Below are 24193 nucleotides of genomic sequence, written 5' to 3' on the forward strand. Positions count from 1 at the left end.
GCCAGGGATCTGGGTACCCAAGAAAGAAAGAGGAAGGGAAAGCTTGAGAAACTGACGTCCAAACTCGGAGGTGCACAAAGCTGTCAGTTTTGTTCCTACAAATTGATGCACTCCCCTCGCTACTCTTACCTGTCACCTCTGCTTCTCCCTCCCCCACTCCAAGTTCATCTGCTCTGGTCCCTGCAGTGTGTTCTGGGCAGGGGCCTGGTGAGCAGTTCCTTGTTACAGGAGACCCAGGAGAGGCATGTGCAAGGGTGTGAAAACCGCCCCGCCAGGGAGGGAGCACAGGCGCAACTCCTCAGCACGGTTGGGTCTGTTTTATGGAGAATGGCCCTGGGATTGGGCAACCGAAAGAGCTAATATAAGCACGGACTCAGAAATCTGAGCCCCATCTAAGGCCAGGTCTACAAGTGGAAGTGAAGAAATGAGCAAAATTCCAAATTTCAACAAAACACAAATTTGAGGACCCAGAAACGACCCTTTAGCAAGAGCGTTTTAAAATGTGTGTATGTCTTTAAATTAAAATCCCATAATAGGGTTGTTTCTCTAACATTTGCAATCCACTTTGCTGTTCTAGATGCTGCTTAGAAAACATGGGTCAGAAGGAGGTTTTTCCTGGGGAGGACCAAACAGGAGGAAGGAGTCACCTTTAAGCAGGAAAAAACTTAAGGGCTTGAAAAATCAAAGAGAACTTCACTCATATTGTTTAAGTCTAAAGAATGATTATTTGCAGAGCAATGATTTGAAACTAAATAATCAGTTTACAGAAGGCCTGGGTCTCCATGTCTCCTCTTGGCTTTACATAGCTGTAGGTCTTTACATTTATGTGTGTGGTTTCGAGTGTCCCTTGACATTTCCTAGTAACACAGGGAGGTTTCAGGAAAAGCAGCTGGGGGCAGATGGGTGGCGGTCCATTAGAACAATTCATCAGATGGCAGTTGAAATATTGATAAGAAAACGGAAATCAAATTAAAAGACGGGAAAAGAGAAAGGAAGAGGGAGTGAGACGGAGAGAGCTGGAGTGAGGCAGCGGAGAAGAAAGCTGCAGGATGCACAGACAAACTTGAGTGTTCCCAAAGCCCCCAGGACGCGCAGGGGCTGAGGCTGTCTGCCTGGATGCGCTGGAAAGGAAGGCACAATGACTCCAGGCAGCCAGCAGGTTTAATTCCGCACTGCCAGGGATCCCAGCCCAGAGAATCTGCACCAACAACTTGAACATCCTGGAGCTGCCTGAGTTCCGCTCCTGCTGGCTTAGCAGGAAAGGGTGTCTTAAGGTAAGTGTTCGTTTGTGTGAGATCTCTGGGGGGTGCAGGGTCAAGCGATGCCTCCTTCCACTGGCTGTCTGCTCTAGCTGCAGTTGGGGAATGTGAGGTTTTCTGGGGCTCTTTCTTTCTCTCATTCTCTCCACTGTGTTCTTTCCTCTCCTTTTTTTCCTCCTTCTCTGTTTTCTTGCAAATTTCACTCAGACTTTCAAAACAAATGGGGGAGACTCAGGAGCAAGGGTAGCAGGAGAAGGGGCAGTAAATGGGAAACTAGGAGCCCAGAGAAACATACCTGGTCCCTGAACTAGTGTGTGTCTGTTGTGCCTTCAGGAGCCAAAAAGCTGGAATTTGTTAGTAGGGAGAAAAGTGGTTTATCAGAAACACATTGGCTGCTGGAGAAGCTGTACCCTGCCACGTTAAAGATGCTTTAAGAGAAGGAAGGAAGGGGAAACAGAGAGACAGACGCCAGACTTGGCAAGACAGAGAGACTCACGCAGAGGCACCTGGCAGCCTAGAGTTTTTGCTGTGTCCAGCCCAAATATTCAGACCTCAGACACCATCTCCCCTGCCACTAAAAACGAGGTCCCTCATTCATTGTCTTGGTTTCTGCCCGCAAACCTGCTTTCTTCCAGAAGCTGGGGGCTCTAGGAAAGGGGCCTCCATAGACCTCCAGAACCTTGAGCCAGCCTGCCTCCCCACGCAGTCCCCTAGCAGGGAAGAGCGGACAGCTGGACCCTGGTTGAGTCCTAGGGCTGGTGGGGGAGTCAGGCAGAAGGTCTATGGCCAGAGGGCCCAAGCATTGGCAGCTCTGCAAATATCTGTTGCCTGTGGCCTGGGGCTGTGTGGAAGAGGAGACCTACGTCTATCCTAGTTGGCGTTCCTCCTCTGGCCAGGATGGGCCATGGCGTCCCCAGGTGTGAAACTACCCAGGCGTGAAGCTACCCAGGCCCTGAGGCAGGCGGGAAGAGAACCAACGGCCTGAGCTGGCTTTTGGTCTTCACCATCCCTTAGGCTGAAGCCTGGGGGCAGAGGCACAGGGAGGGCGATTGGTACCTGACCTCTCCGGCCCTCCCTAGCAGGTCCAGGCTATGGAGCCTCCCAGCTCCCGAGTCCTCCTCTCCCTTTGCATTCCCCCTCCATCACCCCTACCCGCTCCCCGCCGTCTCACCCTTGCTCCACTCGAGGGTGACTGAGATTTCTCCTATCCAGGTTGGTTCTTGGGCCTTCCCGACCCCTCCTCACCAAACCAAGATGTTTCAGACAGTCCCTGACACACCGTCTTACGTCAAGGTAAGACATGACAGCATCTTTAAACAGGTAATGACCCCCAGTTCCCATGTCGTCGTCGTGGCCCCACCCCTCCGCCTACGGTGCCTTCCCCTTTCCCGGGGAAACGAGCGGGGCGGGAGGGTGGCAGGCCGCTCTCTCCGCCGACTGGGCCGAGGCTAGGGGCGCTCCCGAGCAGAAGAGGGTGGCGCAGACCCGCGGGAACCCTTGGTGGAGTAGTAACGCTCTTGGCCGCTTCTGTTTGGGAGCATGGACGTGAGTGAGCCTGGTGTAGGCTGTGCCGGGCAGCCGAGACGCCAGCCCCTGGACCCGTGAGCCTGCGTCGGGTCCTGGTGGGCCGTGCGCCGGCCGCTGGCGCACAGCAAGTTCGCTGAGTTAAGGGTCTGTGTGTCCGGGCGTGTGAGAGTGCGAATGTGCGCGTGTGTGCATGTATGCCTGTGGGCGTGTGTGAGCGGGTGTGCGAAGGGGATGCGCTTCTCCTACTGGTTCTACACCCCTTCGTCCTCAAGCCCAACTTCCTTGGCCCCACCCGCGCCTCGAAAGCGCAGATCGCCATGTTTGACATCATATCGAAGGGTTTTGTTTTTTTTTTCCAGAACAGTTCCCAAGAATGTAAACAAACCAAGGCCAGGACATCTGGGTTACACGTTTAATGAAAATCCGCCAGTGGGGCGGGGCCGAGGGTGCGGACCTGGCGGCCCTGCCCGGAGTAGGGACGTCAGCGAGGTCCTCACGCCGCCCAGGCGCTGCCTCTCTGCGGCCGGGCATCGGCCCAGCGCCGGGGACTGTCTGAACCTTCCCCGTTTCAGGGGGAGGGAGGCCCCCGCGGTTCGGCAAACCTACCCGTACCTTCCGCAGGTCCCGGCCCCGCCCTCTCCTTCCCGAAACCCCTCCCCCGAGTGGGCCCCCATCGCTCCCGCGCGCCCCAGCCCCGCTCCCGCCAGCGTCCGCGAAGGCGAGGGCCAGGAGGGCCGTCTGCCGGCACGCGGGCGCCTCGATGGGATGGGGACTCTCGAATGTGATCCAGGGAGCGCCAATTAGGCGTCCAACTCTCTCCTATTTCTCTAACGGGAAATTTGTTGACACATGGTAGCATCTTCCCGCCCTCCCTACCCCCGCCTGAGGTCTGAAGGAGTCTTTAGTCACTTTGGGGAAGCCAGGTCCTGGAGACTCGGCCGGGAAGGGCGTTTAATCAGCGATGAATGAATGAAAAATGAGTGAATCAATGTGACGATAATCAGTGAGTGGATGGATGGACAGATGGCTCCCAGGGCCAGGCAGAGCATACACAGTCAGACTGCAGCGCGCTCAGGTTCGCTGTGTCCGGTTGAGGCTGAGGAAGCTGTAACGCCTCCCACCCCCACTCTCTCCGAGCCGAGCCGAATAGCTCTGTCCCAGGGGCTGCAGACGGCCTCGGAGCGGGGAACTGCAGTCTCTCTCCCACCACACGGACCCCCGGGTCTGCACACACCTAGAGACCCAAAACCTCGGGGATGACGAACCCTAGAGAGGCAAGTGGGAGCCCAGAAGCCTGACCCAGGTCAAGGGTCAGAGAGAAAGCAGACCCGGCCCTGGCGGGGGAGGGGGAGAGGCGGCAGTCTGGGAGCTGTGGGCCTCCAGAGGAGCCACTCACCGCAGGAGCTCTTTTCAAGGGGAAAAAAATGGATTTTTCAGCAGCCACAAAGTTTGTATTGTTGCACAAAGGGGTGCATTGATGACGGCGAAAGGTCTGCGTGGCAGGGACAATCTTGGGTCTGTTCCGCCGGCTCTCTACGCCGACCATTTGCCAGAGGGGCACAAACAGTCCCCGCCTGCCAAGCCCCTGCCACTCTGCGTCAGGCACCCGCTCCGAGGTTGTTGACAAACACCGCGGGCCTAGGCGCCCGGGCCCCAGGAGCCGGCCGAGCCAGGTCCTCAGGAGCCAGGGGTGCCCCCTCCACCCGGCAGCGATCTGGGTTCTGAGACCCGCAAAGAGCTGCGGGAGGGACGGAGGGGAGCGCTCAGGAAGGATGTGAGGCTGGAAGGAGCAAGGGACAGGCAAAGGGGGATCACCGGCAACTTTAAGACACTGACACGCAGTAGGTGAGCAATGGTGGTAACGTAAAGATGCTTACCTTTGCCAGGCCCTGTTCTAAGCATTGTATTTGTACTGACTTTAATATTAATAAGAACCGTAGGAGGTAGTCCATTTTGCAGATGAGGAAGTGAGGCATTGAGGGAATAATGTAACGCAGCTTGCAAGGGGCAGGGCCAAGATACAAATCATAAGGGCAAAGTTGTACTGACTGCCAGGCAAGTGCTAAAGGTTCATTTCATCTTTACGACAGTCCTTTGAGGTGCGTCGTATTATAACGCCAATGTACAGATGAGGACACTGAGGCACAGAGAGGTTAACGGACTTGTTCAAGGCCACAGAGCTGCTAGGTGTAGAGCAAGAATTCAAACCCAAGCCGCCAGGTCCCCCAGTGGGAACGGTCAACCAGCACGCTCCACTTGCAGATATAAGGTGGAGGGCGCAGGAGACCCAATGGAGTAATCCCGACCACGTACTTGCGCGGTGCCTGCACCATGCAAAGCACTTTCAGCCCCAGCGCGCAGAGCACATCCCTTCAGGCCGCTGCCCGCCCCACGCGAGGCTGGCAGGGTCCTCCACTTTCCCTCTTTGCGAGTCTCCCGCATCCGCTGCTCCCCCACCAACCAGCCTGCGGATTCCGCCCATGCTGCATTTGAGGGTGACACCCCCACCCGACGAAAGGAGGCTGGTAGCCCAGGCATGCTCACGGCAATACGACCCAGGGCCAGCATCTGGCTGGCAGGTCCTTAAGCGGCGTTTCAAGGACATACGTCTGTACTTAGAATGAATGCTGTTTCGGATGCCTGGGAGGCAGGCCGGAGGGAGACCGGAGAGCCTGGAATTCTCCCTTCCCCCAGGGCCCCCATCTAGGCGCCACCACTGGGTGAGGGTCCTGGCACCTGGCTGGTCTCCACCTCTTGTCAGCCTGCGCTCTCTGGTCAGCCTCGGACTCCCTTGGGGTTTCCTCATCGACGCCGCGTGGTCTAGGGACCAGCCCGGGAGCGCCCGGGGCTGGAAGGGTGGAGACGCCCCCCTCCCGAGCCTGCCGGGCCCCGGCCCTCCCGCCACAGCGGCCTCCCACGTTGCGTTTTGAACCCGCTTGGCGCTAAGGCAAGAACGAGCGTGGGGAGCGGGCAGGGCGAGCAGAGGCTCTAAATCTTCCTTCAATCTGTGAGTAGATGAAGTCTGAGAAACAAATTCAAAGCAGGCGCGCCTGCAGAGCCTTCCTGCAGAAATATTCCCCGGCATTCAAGCGCATCCAGGGGCGGCTCGAGCTGCCTTGTTTGGCTAAGGTCAGACGAGACTCGAGTTCTCCAATAAAAATAAATCTCAAATTAATTATGGCCTCGAGCGAGGGGCCAGACACTTGAAGCTGCAGTTGTGCAGTCTGGAGTTTTGGCGCTGGCTGGCCCATCCCTCCCCCGTGCCCCCGCCTCTCCCCCGCCTTCACTCCCCCCCCATCCCCCCACCCGCCAGTTGCCAGCTCGAATACCCGCCGAGCCCGCGCTGGACCGGAGGGGCGGGGGACGAGGGAGGACCGAGGGGGAAGGATCCACCCGAGACGCTCTACCAGGCCTGGCATCTTTCAGGGTTTCAAGCAATAGGACCGTCTCGAGGTCCTGAGGCACCCCAGGGATCGGGCAACAGTTGTCGCGTTTTCCCACCCCCAACCCAGGCTGGGACCGAAGAAGCCCGGGAAGCCGTGTCTGGAAAGTCTTGACCGGGTCAAAAGGGCTGACATTGAGCGAGCCAAGACACGTTTCACCCCGCCGCTCGACTCCCGGGGGAAGCAGGACTTCCGCATCTTTGAAAATATTGTCAAGTGCGGATGGTGCAAGGCAAGCCATCCCATCAAAGTTCCAATGAAAGTGCTCCGAATCCAAATGTTTGCTGAATATTCGCCCCTTTGTGCATGCTTCCCATAAGTGACCCTACACTTAGAAATGTGAGGTGGGCTGTTTTGTTGCCCTCCCCCCCCCCCCCCCCCCCCCCCCGACTTCCCAGTGGGTAGCTTTTGTTTTAAATGTTGGCAAGCTTCCTTAGCTGTGAGCTTCCCCTGACTTGAAAGCCAGGTGGGGCTGGTGGCAGGGATGGTACCCAGCACCAGCTCCTGGTCACCAGCCCTGCCCAGTCTGGGAAAGGGAGAGGCAGCACAGTCTCTGATGAGCCAGGAAAGAGGGTGTGTGCAAGTGTGTGGGCCCAGGGCACCAGTCCCTAGCTAGGCCAGAGGAGAAGGGAGGAGGGGAGAGGAGAGAGAGAAAGGGAGGAAGGGGAGAAATGTGAGGAGAGAGAAGGAGAAACCCTCCCCGCACACACACACACCAACTCCAAGAAAGTTTTCATTTGTAGCGGCCTCACCACAAGCTCTCTATCAATTTGTCTCAATGCAAACATTCAAAATATTCTCTTTGGCTGCTCGTGAAAACAATGTGAGCTGCCAGGATCAAACCATCTTTCCAGATGTCTGGTGGTAACCACATTAAACAGGGCAAACTTGTTTACTGTTGTGTTTGGTTAGGGCTTTTTCCCACTTCGGGATTTAAAAAAAGCAGCAGCAGCCATAGAGTTGAGCATTAAACCCAGTGTTACGTAAGTGGGCAAACTTGCCCCCCAGCATGTCTACACCGGATGGAGGCAATCTTATACTCCCTCAGAGAGCTATTCAGAGTTTCGGGGTTCTTCTTTCTGGGCAGAGGACCTTGTGAATGGACAGAAGCTTCTCATGGCGGGGCTGGTGAATAGCAAAAGGCATGGCACCACTGCCAGCTGGTGAGTCACAAGGGGGTGACAGTTATGCCTATGCCAGCCCCTCCCCACCATCACCATCTTCAAAATTACGAAATTGGCATAGCTTTGGTTTTACAGGCAGAAACAGAAAGTGCTATTGAGTTCCTCAGCTAAAAGAGGAGGACAGGTCCTCATTTTAGTTCATATTGAGCACTCCCAATGGGAGAGGCATCTCCTGCTAAAAGGAGTTGGGGGTGCTAGGGATGTTGGGGTGACTGTACTGATCTGCGCAGTGAAGACAATGGCATTTGCCAGGCGCAACAGGAGTTAGGAAGAGAAACTCAGCCAACGGTTTCAGCGCAGATGTGCCTCCTGAAGCCCTGGGAGGAGTGTGTGCAGACAGGGGAGCTGCAGCTGGCGTGGGGTGGCCATCACCGCGCTCAGGATTTGCCCAGCAACCCGGGGGGCCTCCCGGTGATGAAGTCGGAGTCCCCTCTGCCTGAAAGAGGGGCAGAGCGGCTGCGGGTTCCGGGTTTCTGGCCAGGTCCGGGTGCGAAGCTGTCTCCCCGCACCCTCCTGAAAGCCCTGTTGTCGTTTGAAGGTCGGCAGAGTCTGGGCTGAAAAGGAAACAATTTGGGGTTTGAAAGGATGTAATTCATTCTTCCTTTCCCTTTAACCTCTTTCCTCTCTGGAAAGCATGTGGAAACGCTGAGGGAAGAGTGAGAAGGCGGGCTGCCGGGCCGAGGGGAGGAAGGGGTTAAGCCTGATTTCTTTTAATTGAACTCCAGAACTGGTGGCCCCAGGCAAAGGGGGGGACTGACCCCGCTAGCGGTAACCAGATGTGGCGGTCCCAGGGGAGCCCCGGAGCAGACCCCTGGATTGAGAAGCAGACAGGAGATGGGGGGGGGGGTCGGCCCGGCCCCCACCCCACCCCACCCCCTCCCTCTCCCACCCCCACTCCACTCCTCCGTACACACACCAAGTCTCAATTGCTGGCAGGCTGCACCCGCCACTCCAGGTCTGGTCACGTTCAGACCCGTGTCTGTATTCAAACCCAAAATTGGAGCTGAATTGATGAGACTAATTTCGAGAGGCGGGTGGGGGGAGGGAGGGAGGGAGCCAAGCGAGCGAGCTCTTGGGCTCAATTGCTCCTGAAGAAATAAAGAATTAATGTCACCTTTTTCGCCGCCGTGGACACCCTTTTGAAATTTTTTCTTTCCAATTGACTCGGATCTCCTGTGGATTTTTTTCCTCCTTCCCCGGGTCGACTCTTAAATAAAAGTGAGAAAGTCCAAAGCGTGGTCTGGAGAGCGTGGACAAGGTAACCTGTTTGGGAGTCGGGGAGAAGGGAGTTAGGCTGAGCGCGCCCGAGGAATCGCCTCGCTGCGCCGGGACTCCTGTAGCTGCCTCAACTGGAGCGTGCGGCAGCACTGCAGGGGCACCGGGGACGGCTCCGGGCGGCGGGGCCGGCTAGGCGGGCCGAGGGGAGGACGGCCTCACGGCTGGGTGGGGGTGATGGTCCGGAGCAGGGGTCCCGGGTCTCGCCCGGTGAGAAGTCCGAGTCTGTGCCGCGATGTTGCATGCTGCGCTCCTGAGACCTGCTGACAGGCTTGGAGTGTAGGCTTCTTGGAGCCAGGGGTGGCATTGCATAGGCGGCTCTGGCCTGAGTGCCGGGGTTTGGGCCGTGGGGTCCGGGTAGGCGCGAGGGGTTTGACCTAGAAGGTGGGGATAGGCGGCCGAGGGTACCGCCAGTCCCCACCCTCGGTGGGCGCCGGGAGCTCTCCAGGAGCAGGGGCCCAGGCGCGCCGCCCCGAGGGCACCCTTCTGCTAACAATGCGCTGGGAACCGAGTCTGCGCCCCCGACGGCCGGAGTCCGTCCGAAACCGCCCCGAGTCCGCGTGGATAAGTGAGCCGCTCCGGGAGTCGGCCGCCTCTCGGCAGCCGTGGGCCTGAGTGGAAAAGTTCCCATTGGATGCATTCTTTAATGGTTGGTTTGCTTCGGTCTGCGTCGGGATCTTCCCGGACAGCGGGCTCCAGGTTATCCCCAGCGCGAGCAATCTCTCCCGCCCTCCAACCCCCAAAAAAGTTTGACTCCGGCTGGAAAAAGCATTAATGAACCTATCTGTGGGAAGAAACGGAAAGTGAATGAGTCAGGAGGGCCACCTTCAGCCAACAGTCCCGGGAAAAGGAAGGAGGCCAAAGACGTTGGGTTTTGGAGTTTCGGGGGGAAGGTGTTGGGGGTGCCGGGGGTGCAGACTGCGGGAATCAGGGCGCGGGCGCCGGGCGTAGACCCCGGCATTGTTCCCAGCTCGCTCTTATCTCCCAGCAGCAAGCATCCTGTGTGCGCACTACATGAATGTATCTGGGCATCTCCACGTATATTTATATACTGTGAGTGATGCGAAAAGCAGGACCAGCCGAGGGGAGGAAGAGGGGGTGTTGGGGGAGGGAAGACCAGAGAGAGCAGAGGGGAGAGAAGAGAGGAGAGCGCGAGACAGAGAGAGAGAGAGAGAAAGAGAGAGAGAGAGAAAGAGAGAGAGATAGGACTTCCTCCCCGATTCGCAAAGTGAAGTCACTTCCCAAAATTAGCTGAAAAAAAGTTTCATCCGGTTAACTGTCTCTTTTTCGCTCCGCTACAACAACAAACGTGCACAGGGGAGCGAGGGCAGGGCGCTCGCGGGGGGCACGCAGGGAGGGCCCAGGGCGCCAGCGAGGCCGCGCCGGGCTAATCCGAAGGGGCTGCGAGGTCAGGCTGTAACCGGGTCAATGTGTGGAATATTGGGGGGCTCGGCTGCAGACTTGGACAAATGGACGGGACTATTAAGGTAAGCGACGGGGCAGTGGGCGCGCAGCGGCGGGGCCGGCCAGGGAGGCGAGGAGGCAGGCTGACTGGGCGCGGGGCGCCGGGGTCCCGGAAGACGTGGCCACTCTCCCTTCCTTCCGCGCCCCGGCTTCGCGCCGTCTCCTCCCGCGTTCGGTGGCGAGTCTCACTCGCGGGGGCGATCCGCCCGGCTCCCCGCCGAAGGCGATCTCCCTCGCCCCTCTTGCCCCAAAGCTGAGCCCGGCCCCCTCCCACCGCGCTGCCGGCGGGGCTGCGGGCGGGGGCGGCGTGAAGCCTGGGGACCCCCGGCGTGGATCGAAGCCAGAGGCCGGAGACCTCCGGGTCCACCCCTCCACCCGGCAAGCAGGGCGCCCTGGCCCCGGCGCTGGGCATTCGCCTGGCGGCCGGCTTCCTCCCACCCGAGGCCGAAGGCGGCGGGGGCGAGAGCTACAGCCGCCGCCAGCTCGGGTCCCCGCCTGGTGGGCCCCCGGGCGGGCGAGTGGATTGGTTGCAGGCGGATCGGGGTGCAAGTGAGTATGTCTGGGGGTCTGTGTGAGCCTGCTCCTCCAGATGGAAGCCCCTGTTTACATGTCAGCGCGGGCTGGTTTCCCTTCCTCTTGGTACTTCTGTTGCCCGGTCTTCGGCGCTCGGGAGCTGCCGGCTCCCCGGGACTAACGGGCCGGCCTCGCCGCTTCTCCGGCAGAAATATCCTTCCACAGCCTCGGTCCGCGCCGCTCCTCTGCGCCCGGCTCCCGCACTGCGCGCCCGGGCGGGCTCTGGCTCCAGGGCAAGGGCTCCCGGGGTCTTCTCAAAGAGGGTCCCGCGCCCTTCCGAGCCGAGCCGCTTCTAAGGTGGCTGGCTCTGAGTCGGAGACCCCGGGACTGCCCTGCCAAATCCTACTCCCCAACCCCTGATGGGCTCTCACCCCACCTCACGCCTGGGTCTGGTTTGCAAATTGCAGCGCAGAGAGACGGGTGAGGGTCTGGGTTTCATGTCAGACTTCAGGAGGGTTGACTGCCTACTCCTCTGGAAGGGGGAAGTGGGGCCAGGAGCAGAGAAGAGGGACACCCCCTAATGTGACTGGCCTTAGAGGACTGAGAGGAATGAATGGGGCCAGAAGCGGGCTCCGAGGCTGTCGCACACCACCAAGCAACCGTGGGTCTGGAAAAACTATTAGGCTGGTGATGTGGGGACCGGCAGAGCCAGCCATTCCCCAGAACCCAAAGAAACCGACGCCTTACCCTGGGCTGAGTAAGAGAGGGCTAAGATGTTGGGCTTGGAGAATCAAGAGATTTTTATCATTTGGGTGGGGTAGTGGTTTTTATTTTCTAAGGTTTTTTTTCTCTCTCTCTCTGAAAGTTTGAAATATGCTGACTTAGGTAAAAGGCACCAGCAAAAGGAACTTGAAAATCTGGAGATGAGATAAGTGATTGTAATGGGTTGAGCGGAGCCTGTGTGAGTCTGGGTTCCTCCACTTTAGAGTGTGTGGGTGAGGAGTGGGTGAGAGAGGACTCCTGTAGTGAGGGTGGGTGGTCACTGGTCATTTTATGCCTGTTTCTCTTCGTGTTGATGCGTGCATGCAAATGTCTCTGTCTTCTTGCCTTAGTAATAAGATGCTGCACTCTAGAAAACTCCCCCTCGTAAGGACATACCACCTACCTAGAAGGCCCCCCTCTGATCAGGAAGGGTGGTAAGATGGCTCCAGGGTCTTGATGTGGACACCCTAAGGAGAAGTGAAGCAATATCTCCACGATGCTCAGACCTCTAAGCACAGGCCCTCAGCAAAGGGAGGAAGCTGTGGTCTGTGTACCCAGGATGTGCTAACTTCTTTAGATACACAACATAGGGATTGGCATGGCAGGCAGTGAGAACAGGCTTAGACCAGGCCCCTGGCGCCTCATGCCGAGGATGGGAGTAAAGGTCTTCTTTCTCCTCTGGGTGGCAGGAGCCTGTGAGGCCCTCCAGACTCTCCCCAGGAGCACCCTTGTCTCTCATCCAGCTTAGCTGGCTGTGCAGACTCAGCCTCAGAGCAGTGGTTTTCAAGCTATCTTCAGTCTCCAAAGCTCTGAAGGAGTGTGTCTTTAGTGTATACTTTGATATTTAAATTGTGTGAAAGCTATAGTTTCCTTTGGATCTCGGGGTTCCCAGACCCCACTCCCTCTGTGCTTGGAGAGGCCAGTGGACAAGGAGAGGCCAGCTGACTCCTGGTCTCCATGTGGGAATGCATAGTCCATTAAGCCTGTTTAAGCTTCAAAATCGTTGTGCAAATGAAACAGGGGGACTAAATTACCTCTACAATGTATCTTTCCAATCCTCTTTGTTCCTAAAATATCATGCTCATATGCTCTTACACGAACATGTACCTACAGGTCCACAAAGTCCTGTCTATACTGATAGAGATCTGAAGACACTGTATACCATATCTAATTTCTAGACACAAATCCAGAATGTGTGTTCCCAGTTTGAATGGCCTTGACAAATCATCTTTGAGTAATTCTGGGATGTGATTTTTGTGCACCTGTGTATTTCTTCCTCAAATATAAGGCGTGTCCATATTTCCAAATACCTATGGGTCTCAGCACTGAGGAGGTATTTTGTCCAGGATGTCAGGCAAGTCTGGATTTCTTTGCAGAAGCCCTTTATTTTATGCATAACTTGCACAACTCTGTGACTACAAAATCTCAATCTCGTTGCCCCTGTTATGATAAGTACTTCCGTATCACATTCGCTTCTCCTGTCCAAGAATGTCTCCTCTGAGCATCACGTTGGGAGGACCAAAGTTTCTGGGAGCCATTCCACTCTTCTTTTGCTACAGACAAGTTAACTTGCGATATTTACGCCCCACCCTGCCCCTGCACCCCACAGTGATATTATCAGCATTGAAAAGTGATATTATCAGTGTTGAAAAGCACGTGGTACTGGTTGTTGCTCTAAGAAACGACCTGGTTTCAAAAACTGCGTCTTAGTTGTAGGCGGGTTTCAATTGCATCTAATTATTTCATCTATGGGAGCTTGATTCAGTACACATGGTGCCATTAACGATGGGGAAACAGTCAGAGAGGGTGCAGACATGGTGAATGAAATAGGGAAACAGGGAAATAAACAGCGGACTGGGAGTCAGAAAACCTGGGTTCATTCTCAGCTTTCTACTTAGTTGTTGCATACTCTGCAGCCAGGCACTTAGCTCCTTGAGTCTCTGTTTCCTTATCTATAAAATGAGGCCAAAGTACCTTCTTGCCCTAAGTCACAGTAAGGATCAAATAAAGTCTGGTACTTTAGTTGAACGCGCATTGATTGAATTTCTCCTTGGGAATAGGGCTTATGGGGATCAGTTGGTCAAAAAATCAAATCATGGTCTGGATTTGCCATAATACATATTTCATCAATACAACAAATATTAATTATGTGTCTATTATGTTCCAAGGCTTTGCTTTATGTTTTAAGGATAAAACAGAGATCAAAATTCTGCTGGAATTTACACTCCAGTGGAGGTGATGGACACGTAAATACATGACTCTATGTCCGGGGTGTGATACGTCTTCCAAAGAACAGTAAAGCAGGTTAGGGGACGGAAAGTGGTGGAGCTGCATCAGCCAGGATGGTCAGGGAGGGTACCTTGAACAGAGTCACAACTGAGCAAAACTACCATCAGTTTTCATCCTTTACCTCAGAAAAGGGCAGCACCGTCCAAGCAGCAAATGATGGGAGAGCAAAACGGGAAAGAGCGGTTGAGCTACATCCGGGCTCTGGAAATCAGCAGAGAGCCCAGGCCGTGTGTCAGATAGGCCAGGAGCACAGGCTATCACTGAGTGGGCATGCTTGTCCCATCCAGAAACTCTAGGATGGTATCCCAGGACTCAGCAGGAGAGTGAGGAATACTTGGGACAAAGACTTGACTTCTGTCCTCAAAAAGGGATGCTGCCTTCACTTTGAACAGTGCAGCCCCTCCCCCGACCTTTAACCTTCATATCACCTCGGTTCGTGAGAACTCCATACAAGACAGACTCATCAGTTTATCTGTCCCCCTGACCATATAGAATTGCTCCCCTCAGGTAATAACCAAATGGTGAATCCTGGTTTGTTTGTGAATAATTTCTGCAAAAAAGCTGCCTTCCACTTCTGCTGCTGTTCAAATTTAAGTTTGCAGGTTTGCAACTTTAGTGCTTTAGAGATTATTTAGCTGATATTCTCATTTTATGATTGAGGACACTGAGGCCCAGATTTGCTTAGTGAATTATCCAAGATCACACACCAGCTACGGACAGAGCTAGAGTGAAGATTCAAGGCTTCTAGCCCTCAAGCTAGTGTTCTTTCCACTATACCATGAAGATTTTAGTTGCTCTCATTACGTTATTATGAATTATAGAATCCTGGAGGCAGCGTGTATGTGTGTGCATGTGTGTGTGTGAAAGAGAGAGAGAGAAAGAAACAGAAACAGACCGAGAAGGCTTTAAACAAAAAATCATGAAGAATCTGGTACTTCGGACTAAAGACACTTCTGTTATTTAATGAAAAATGTATTACTACCATCTTAAATTGTTTCCGTACTGTAAAAAAATTCCAAATTTTTGAATAGGATTTTTACATAACTGTTTTCCAAAATAAATCCTTCTTTTCCTGTAGACAAGTAAGGTCTTCATTACCAGGAGGCAACAAAAAATACAATATTTTACTTAAATAGCCAATAGGCCCCTCTACAGACCAGGACAGGTGGGTGAATTCTTATTTCAATTTTTTTAATAATTGAATATTTGACTATTTAAATAAAATATATTCAATACATTAGAACATATCTTATGGACCAACCTTCCAGACTCTGTGGAAAGTAGGTCTTGAATAAGATTTAGGATTTCAATATCTCCTTCTGTTTGGGGTCAACCAGTTAAGTTGGCTTTGGTTTTAGAAAGTGATTGATTTAAACCAAGGCTATTTTCTAGAAATGGAACATTAGTCTAACGCTAGTACTGAGTTGCCCTAGCGACAAAAAAAGTTGGGAAAATTTTTATGATGACAAAGCACCAAGCAGTATTTCTAATGGACTGAGGCCTTTATCCTACTTCAAACTTCAGAAAACATCCCCAAGTTGTAAGTCAACACTCAGGCTATCAGCAAAGTCTTAGTCTTCTCTAGGAGAAGTCTCATTCTGTCTGAAGCTTGATAAACAGATTTGCAGATTAAGAACCAACCATCTAGGATTAGAATGGGAAATCTCCTATTTTCATTCATTTTAGACAACCAGCTGCATTATGTAGGTATAGAATAATGTTTTTGTTTTGTTTTGAAAAACATGACTTCTTTTTTTGGCCTGTACTTAAAACAGTCTTTCTAAGTCTATCTTTTGCTTGTTGTTTTGTGACAAATTGAGAAGACTAAAGGACATTGGTCACTATGTACACACACACACACACACACACACACACACACACACACAATTGCACAAAATCTTCAGCCAGTAGTAATAGCTTTTTTAGTAATCTCAGAGCTGTGCAGGTGTCTTTTCCTCTGCAGAAGACTACACCCTGTTTCATTTTCTGTTGCTTCAATGATTTATATCTATAGTGTTCATCCCATTCATGTATTAATTTACCAGTGGCATGGTATTACTAAGTGATGTCACTCTAATTCTTCTACTCACCTGGCAGACCCAACATCAGCAGCCTGTGTACAGAGATGTTTCCTCAGAGGCAATGAATAGGGTTTGTCTATCCCTGCATTGTCGTTCCCAGGGCCAGTACCTTGGAAGTTTGACAGAATTAGACAATCCATAGAATAACCCTTTTCTGTGAAAAGCTGGCCTTCTGGGAATCTGTACCCTTAGCCCCATTGGCATCATAAACTGATGCCAGCCTTATGAATGCAAGTCAGTAACCATGCAAATCTAAGGTCTTTTGCATGACTGTTATGCAGGGACTGAACTGGGTGACTAAGTGCTGTTAAGATACAATGCCAGTGGCAAAAAGGCTGCTGCCCTGGAGACTGAGCAGGAGGATAAGCCACGCGCGAGCGTGCGTGCGTGTGTGTGCGTGTGTGTGTGTGTGTATATGTGTGTGTATGTGTGCGCAGTGAGTGTCATGCTAGCCTTGAGGGAGGAAGGAGCAGTTTCAACTGGAGAGACAGAGAAGACCTAATAATAACATTTATGTAGTCCCTTCTGGTTACAAAGCACTTTCACATACACTCTTGCGTTTAATCCTCCCCACAGCCCTATGCAAGGCAACACCATCACATCTCCGCTTTAAATCGGAGAAGTCAAAGTTCAGAGAGGTTAGGTAACTTGCCTAAGATGGCATCTAATAGATGACAGAATTGAGTTTCAAGCCCAGTGTTTCTGACTCCAGAATGCTTGCTTTTTCTACACACACCAGCCTCCCTGCCTCTCGGCGTAGGTGGGCTGGACCTTGGCTTTGAGGGACGGGTAGGACTCACACAGGAAGATAAGGTGTAAGGGCTTTCTAGGAAAGTAGAATACTTTAGTGGGGGAATGCATATGAAGGAGAAGGTAGGAGTGGAGAGATTGGTTGGAATTAGATTCTGGAGGACCTTAAATATCATAACAAAGAATTTGGGTTTTATAAAATATATGGAAAGAAGAACCACAACATTTTTAATAGAGGGATGACCTACATAGCTGTGCAAATCTCCTAGGAAGTGATCCTTCCTATTCTCATCCTGCTCTTTAGGAAGTGGAGATGGGAGTGGCTCCATCACTTATCAGAGGCCAAAAGAAGTGAGTAGCAGTGAGGATTAGACATCCAGGGATAGGTTCAGGCAACTGCCCGTGCTTTCGGCTGTCTTTAAAGATACCTGTTTACTAAACATGGAGTCAGGGGAGGGAGAAGAAACTCTATTTCACCAGATCTCATAAAAATATGATTATCCTTTCACTCCTTTAAATGTGTCTTCTTTCGCAGTGTTCTGGAGATTTCACCACAAGCTGTTTTTTCAATTGGGCCAGCTATCCTGGGCTACAACTTTAGTTCCTTTTGAGAATGAGTCAGCAGAGAGTAACTGAGAAGAGACAAAAGGAAAGGTTGTTTCCCTGAGATTCAAATCAAATTTCTATGGAAATTCAGACAGGTCTGACATACTTTCATAGGTTGGCTGTGCCCATCACCTCACTTAGAAATGCCAACATTTCACCCAAATAAACCAAAACCTACCAGTTATCACCATCATTCCAAGTAGGATCAGACATTAAGTGTCCAGATGCATTTTCAGATAATTCAGATCAACTTTACAGCAGCTTCAAAATTGCTTGTATCTACAAAATTGAACCAAAATCCTGAAATATTGAAGATAGTTCCCATCTTGGGGGAACAATGTGCCTGCCATTTAGTTCATGGTCCAAATCTCAGAGTATGTAATTTTTCAAGCCACTCCAAGAGAATGTGGGCTTGAAAACTGAAATGCTTTCCCAACAGCAAGGCCCACTACTCAGACAGTGCTGTGTCCAAGGTAAAGAGAGACCTTATGTCCCATCTCATCTCAGTGCACACAGGCAAGGGGTCAGAATTACAGGGGCCGTGGGAGCATCTGTAAGTGAATTTCTAGACATGGGTGGGATTCACATGTCTACTGGAATCTAACATTCCAGTAGCATAGTTGTGAGGTCTGAATCTATGAGTATTTATTGACTTTATGTGTGAAGGGGTCTGAGAGTGAATGATTTTGCACTGTTGTTCATGTAGCAGAAATGTGAAAACAAACAAGTTAGTATTATAAAATTATTCCTCTTACCGAGTTGTCTTTAAATTAGTGCTGCTGCATATAAATTCATCCATTTAGATTGAAATTCCCATGCCTGCAGAGTCATTTTGTCCGTACTCATTTATCTCAATTCATACGCATTCATCTATTCATTCAGCCCAAAGTTGAATGATACTGCCGGGCACAGTGCTCAGCAGAACTCCTCAGAGATGAACAAGAACAAGATGCCTATCCTATTTCTTCCAGACCTCTAGAGAGTAGAGGTTTCTCTGTCTTCTGATTGATTTTAAGCTCTGACTATTGGTGATTCCAAAAGAAGCAGTACTCACTGGGGAAATCTTTATTTGTGGCTTTTCAATCTAAGGAAAGTTAGGCACATTTTCCCAAGGGTAACAACCAGCTTATAGTTTCCATGGCCCCTTCACTCATGGTGTTACTAGTCCATTGTATGGACACTTTTGGAAAACAGGGCTTCAGCCAAGAAGACTCCTTCTTACTCTCCCTTTCTCAGCTTTACTTCTTCTATTTATTTATATATTAACATGGAGAAAAAGCATCAACAAAGTGAAAACATAGATAAGAAACTGAGAAAGAGTATTTCTCATACATGAAACAAAGGGCAAATGTCCTAATAAACAAAGACTACTTATCAATCAATAAGAAGAAGATAGACAACTTAGCAGGAAAATAGATTAAAATGCTATGAATAGATAATTCTAGAAAAAGAAATGTAAATGGCCAATAGATATATGAAAAGAACCTCAAGCACACACATAAAGATATTCAAATGAAAATAATGAAATTCCAACATATCACCTATGAGGATGGCGAGGATTAAAACAGCTTCATAATAATACCTCATGTTAGAAAGAGTAAGGGCGCGTGTCACTCTCTTACTATATTGGTGGGAGTATAACTTGATACAATCATTCTGAAGGGTAATTTGGAAACATCTATTGAGATGTTAAATATTTATACAAATTTCATAATAATTCCAATTCTAAAAAGCTATCCTACAGACATCTTCACTGAGATACCAAAGATATATGTACAAGATGTTTCTTGTTGCGTTGTTTGTAATGTCAAAAATTGGAAATAGTGTAAGCATCCATCACTAGGGGACTAGATAAATAAATTGTGGAAGATTCACGTAAGAAAAGACAATGCAACTGTTAAATGGAATAAAATCAGTTGTCTTTTTACCCTGATTTAGAAAGTTCTCATCTCCAAGGTATGTTATTACATGGAAAAAAGCAAGTTCCAAAATGCGTGGTTACATTTCTGTAAAAAACTGAAAACATACACATACGTGTGGTTATTTATGCATGGCCAGTTTCCGGAGGGATATACAAGAAAATATGAACAGTGCTTGCCTCTGGGCAGGGAGAAGTAGACTCTTACTTTTCACACTCACATACAAACTTATGTACTATTTGATTTTTTAAATCACTAAGATATATTTACTTTTATAATTTAAAAAACTGATGTAAAAATTAAAGAGGGATGACTTATAAAAACTTGGGCTGGGCAACATCATTCTACCCCAAATGAGTTGATCTCCGATACTTTTGGACCCTGTTTTGTAGTCAGTACAAAGAGAAATAGTCCAGCCTAGCATCTGGGGACCTGAATTCTAGCCCCAGCTCTACCCCAGATGAGCTATGGGATCTTAGGCAAGTCACTTCACTCCTTCAATATTTACGTAAAATTTCTTGCGTTAAAGGTTTTCCTCGGGCCGGCCCCATGGGCAAGTGGTTAAGTTCACGCGCTCCGCTTCAGCAGCCCAGGGTTTCGCTAGTTCAGATCCTGGGTGTGGACATGGCACTGCTCGTCAGGCCACACCGAGGCGGCGTCCCACATGCCACAACTAGAAGGACCCACAACTAGAATATACAACTATATACTGGGGGGATTTGGGGAGAGAAAGCAGAAACGAAAAAAGAAGATTGGTAACAGTTGTTAGCTCAGATGCCAATCTTTAAAAAACAGAAAAGTTTTTTCTCATGTATAAAATGAAGGTATGATTTCAAAATTTCCTTTGAGCTCCCATGTTCTTAAGACTCTGATCCTGGGTAGGTTTTAAAAACATTTCTTACTTAAGGGTGTGGATGACAGAACCTCTCATAGACATTCTATCTGGGCCCACGTGGCTCTTCTTCCGAAATCCCAGGGCCAAGTTATGGAGTGATCTTTGAGGCCAGTTGAAGGCTGGGGCTCTTAGGAGGTGCTTTGTGAATTTCTGTGAGCTGCTTGTTTTTATTACCGAGTGACACTGGAGCTGTGCTAATCCCTTCACATTAATACAAACTAAGAATAGGGCCTGACTCTGCTTTGGGGTCTTACACTCTTTTCCAAAATTTGGTCTCATTTAAAACCCCAAACGCATATGGCCCCAAGCGCCTTTCCCCTGGACTTTTAAAAAATCCTGTTTAATTGAAGGGAAATTGAATTCGTCTGGTTTTGATTCATTTACACTTAACTCTTAAAAAAACAATATTTTGAGGACTTATTTGATGTCCAAGAAGAATTTTGAGCCTCTTAATGAGTTTTCTGGAAGGCTTTTTTTCTTCTTCTTCAAACAGGAAGTGGTGGTGCTGTGCTATGGGCACAGTCAACCCTGAAAGGCCCCAATTCAGTTTGAAACTATCGCCCACCATTTTGCATGAGCCCCAATGGCCCTTGCTAAGGCCTTTCTTTCCCTACTCCTCACCTAAGAGCAAGAAATTCACCTTCCATCTGAGGAGGAGTAACAATGAGAAGGAGCAATTATAAGAAGAAAAAGAGTAAGTTATTTGTCTAGCTCTTACTATGTGCTAGTATCTGTTTTACCTTTATAGACATACTCACGTTTGGTCCTCATAACAATGCTAAGATGTAGGTATTTTCATTTTGGAGAGGTGAAGCGTCTTACCCAAGGTCATACAGGTAGAAAGTGGAACAGCAACGATTTGAACCTAATCCTGTTTGCCTCCCAAGTTCATAGAGCTTAGCCACTGTGATACCTTGCCAGATTGACACACACATCCATAAAGTTTAGGCTTCATACCTAACCCATCGATTGAGGACCACCTAGGGTTTGTTGTTGTTTGTTTTTCCCTCTAGTCTAAGTGACCCCCACCCACAGGCTGCCCTGGTCAGATTCATGGTGTTGCTCAATTCTCTGCCACCCTTTATGCAGGGGGATCTAAGCCCTGTATTTCCTAGGTGAGAGAGGCTGCCTGGCTTTGTTTGCAGGTATACTGGAGAGCAGGCAAGCAAGGCTGGAACCAACAGGTTCTGTTTTACTTTAAGGAGCTAATGAGATGACAAAGAGAAAACGGTTTGCAGCTCAGCAGAGAATAGCGTATTCTTTGACTTGACATGCTTCCTCCTCTACTCTCCTACCTTTCCCTCTCTCTTGCTCTCTTGTTCCCTTTTTTATTCTCTTTCACTCATGTACACACACAAACTAAACACATTGTTAAAAAAAAAAAACAGGTTGGGGGGGTTATAAAAAAACACAAAGAAGGGAATGTTTTGCAAGGTTAAAAGGAAATCATCGAGAAAGGCTAACTTCAGGCTCCCGTTTCTCCTGAATAGCACTTCTTGTTATTTCAAGGCTGATTGACTTATAACTGCATCCACAGCCACCTCACATTAGTTCCTTTTATCAGCCCAAGTGAGACTTCCTGTGGACTGGCCCAGCTTCCTGATGTATTTCCTTTTTCCTTTGGCAGAACAAAGAAAACCATAGCTCCAAGGATCCTTGGGAGCAAACATAATTTAGTATTGAAGAACGTATTATTTTAAAATTTTCATTCTCAATGCGTAGGGCTGAGTGTCCGCCTTTGCAGTTTTCACAGCATTCTATACAGCATCATGATGGGCCCCATGTGCAATTATGAGGGGTCAATGAGCCACTTGAACTCATCCTACTTGTAGCTTGATTTCATTCAAAGAGGGAAAATTAACCCATTCTCCTCACTAACACTACATGAACATCCCCCATGCCATACCCACACGCATCTTCAAGAGATACCTGGAACACCTCTCCGTGTAGGGTTTACTCCTCTGTTATCCTAATTCGATATAACAGGCCAGGAAAGAAACCCTCTTATTTAGAGATTTCAACCTATCTGTGTTTGAGGTTGTAGCTCTAGAAACACACATGTAAGAAAAGAAGCTTCAAAGTATATCCAAAGTGTTATCGATGTCAGTTGAAGAAGAAATTCCAGAAATTGGGATGAAGGTGTTGGTTTCCTCTTTTGTCAGGAGTATGCCATATTACTCATCACCACTTGGCCTCACCACCCACCCTACACGTTATTTCTGAAAGACCTTTAGGCATAATCCAGGGTAACAAGGGGGCACTGCTAAGACAGCTGCTTGTATCTGTCATATCTCCCAAGGCAAATATCACAGTTGCCAACTTATAGTACCCCCCTCCTCCCAGTACTCTTAGAACATAACACGCCATTGCACAGAAGAGACAACTGAGGCTTCAAGATGTGATATGTCTAAAGGAAAGAACTGGGCAAGAGACCCTAGAAGCAGAACTCAGGTATTCATATGCCCAGACAACACAATCCACAATGAGGATGTTTCCAGGAGCAAAGATATCAAGACTTATTAAATCCACAGGTACTCATGATTTCTTTGTGCATTGATCTTATTTCTTGACCATTGGCATAATACTCCTGGGGAAGCGAAGATGGAATTTTCCATAGGAACCACTTAGACAGCTAAGCAGTCATGCAGCCACCCAAATGTTATGAAAGGAGCTTTTTCTCTTTACAAGGATCACTGATTTGGAATGGAAAACAATTGAGGCTGAAATGTAGCTCCCCTGACAAGAGACGTATTTTTAAGACAAGAGGGCTAATTCATCATGGGTAATTCATACTGATTTCTCCCAAATGAAATAGGTTGAAAGGATATTCTCAAAGAAGTTAACTCAGAAACTATGACATGAGAGGAGTGTGTGAGGGTGGGCGTGGGCATGACTAGGGTGCTCAGCCCCACAGAACCTGCTCTGGCGATGCCAAGGGAGAAGGTTAGCATGACCACATTTATATGTATGAGCGTGAGATCTTGCTTTTCCTGGCACTGTACTCTGCCACCAGCCCTGTACCCACCCATGCTTAGTCAGGAATCCTAGAGCAGAGATCCAAGTGTTACCTCACACAACTCCCCCTGCCCTGATAATGCTCTCTGTGGAGAACCATATTGTGATCTTCGCCTTCTCCACAAAAAGAGCATATTGGGTCAAAGGCACAAGTAATCTTGCTCAAGTAGGGTCTTTGGTGCAACATAGGACTTCCCTAGAGGTCAAGGATTTCAGGGGTACCTGTACATTCTGCACTTTTCTAGAAAGAGAAAGGAGAAAGCAGACTACTTTCCTGTAAATGTCTTTTCAGGAAACTGGCATGTGGAGCATTTTCCCAGGGTGCCTAGGGAAGGCATCCAGGCATATGGATCTGCTGCTCTGAACACTAGGGCCTCTATGCTCTTCCTTCTGGAGATTTGTGGATCTCTGTATCCTTACTGGGTATGTAGTGTGGTAAAGGAACACTATGGTGATCCCTCCCTGCCTTCCCAGATGTTGCCCCCAGACGGTATTATAGACAAGCTACCATCAAGCAACGTGCTGGGTTTGGAACTCATCAGAATCAGTCATGTCTTCCATGAGTTCAGACGAGGTATGACCCAGACTCTTCTCTGCCCAGAGCACCCTTCTTTTGATTTTTAAACCCTGTGTGTATTTCATGGGAAATTTCACATGCCTGTTTCTGATTCACTTCCAATTAAAGGCTCAAAATGCTGGTTTTGTAAGAGCTCTTTGATGATTCGGATTCTTGTTGGTTCATCCTTTTTACTCCTAAATGTCCACAGAAGTTTAATAAATGTTGCGTAGACATTTGCATGCTTAATTGTTAAAAATAATTTGAAACAGGAGAGAATGTTTTACCAGTGTGCACAAAACAAGCACATTTACAAGGGGAAAGGAAGAGATGGATGCCTCAGTGAAGGTGAACTCCTGTGGAAAAATCAGGCATCACTGAAGGTGGGCACCTTCGTGTGTCCATCACCAGGAGAGAAGGGTGGCTCTGAGCTCAGGTCCTCTGGATGGGTCAGGGGAGTGTTACATGGAGCATAAGTGTCCTTCATAATGCAGCCAGTCAGCATCAATGAGCTGTCAGTTGAGCGGTCAGTCTCATTGGAGATGGAACCAGTGGCATGACCTTTTGCAGATACTAACACTACCTTCACCTCCCCTCTGACTGGAGGGAGCTAGTTGTCTGCAGTTATGGCAAGCCTCATCCTCCATCTGCTTCC

The 24193-nt window shown here is 49.9% G+C and overlaps 1 protein-coding gene and 1 long non-coding RNA gene across 7 annotated transcripts in view; one reads left to right on the forward strand and one right to left on the reverse strand.

Moving 5' to 3' along the window:
• Positions 1-991: 991 nt before the first annotated feature.
• Positions 992-24193, forward strand: part of FLI1 (Fli-1 proto-oncogene, ETS transcription factor) — a 120608-nt gene continuing 97406 nt past the window's right edge. The window contains exons 1-2 of one of the 6 annotated variants that reach the window (XM_070272944.1): positions 992-1274; positions 2472-2552. In XM_070272944.1, the coding sequence (XP_070129045.1) occupies positions 2514-2552 (39 nt within the window). In that variant the 5' untranslated portion in view covers positions 992-1274; positions 2472-2513. Of the gene's footprint in view, positions 1275-2471; positions 2553-7290; positions 7393-8213; positions 8672-9458; positions 10176-10200; positions 10702-24193 lie in introns of those variants that run through there. The other 5 variants (XM_070272946.1, XM_070272945.1, XM_001505100.7 and 2 more) reach the window with 5 other exon arrangements.
• On the reverse strand, positions 7187-8665 carry LOC102149585 (uncharacterized). Its single transcript, XR_002809161.2, has 2 exons — positions 8528-8665; positions 7187-7967 (listed from the first exon to the last, which is right to left on the reverse strand). It is a non-coding gene; the product is annotated as an uncharacterized lncRNA (long non-coding RNA).

This window comes from Equus caballus, chromosome 7 (genome assembly GCF_041296265.1).
Source record: "Equus caballus isolate H_3958 breed thoroughbred chromosome 7, TB-T2T, whole genome shotgun sequence".
In the NCBI taxonomy this organism is placed as follows: domain Eukaryota; kingdom Metazoa; phylum Chordata; class Mammalia; order Perissodactyla; family Equidae; genus Equus; species Equus caballus.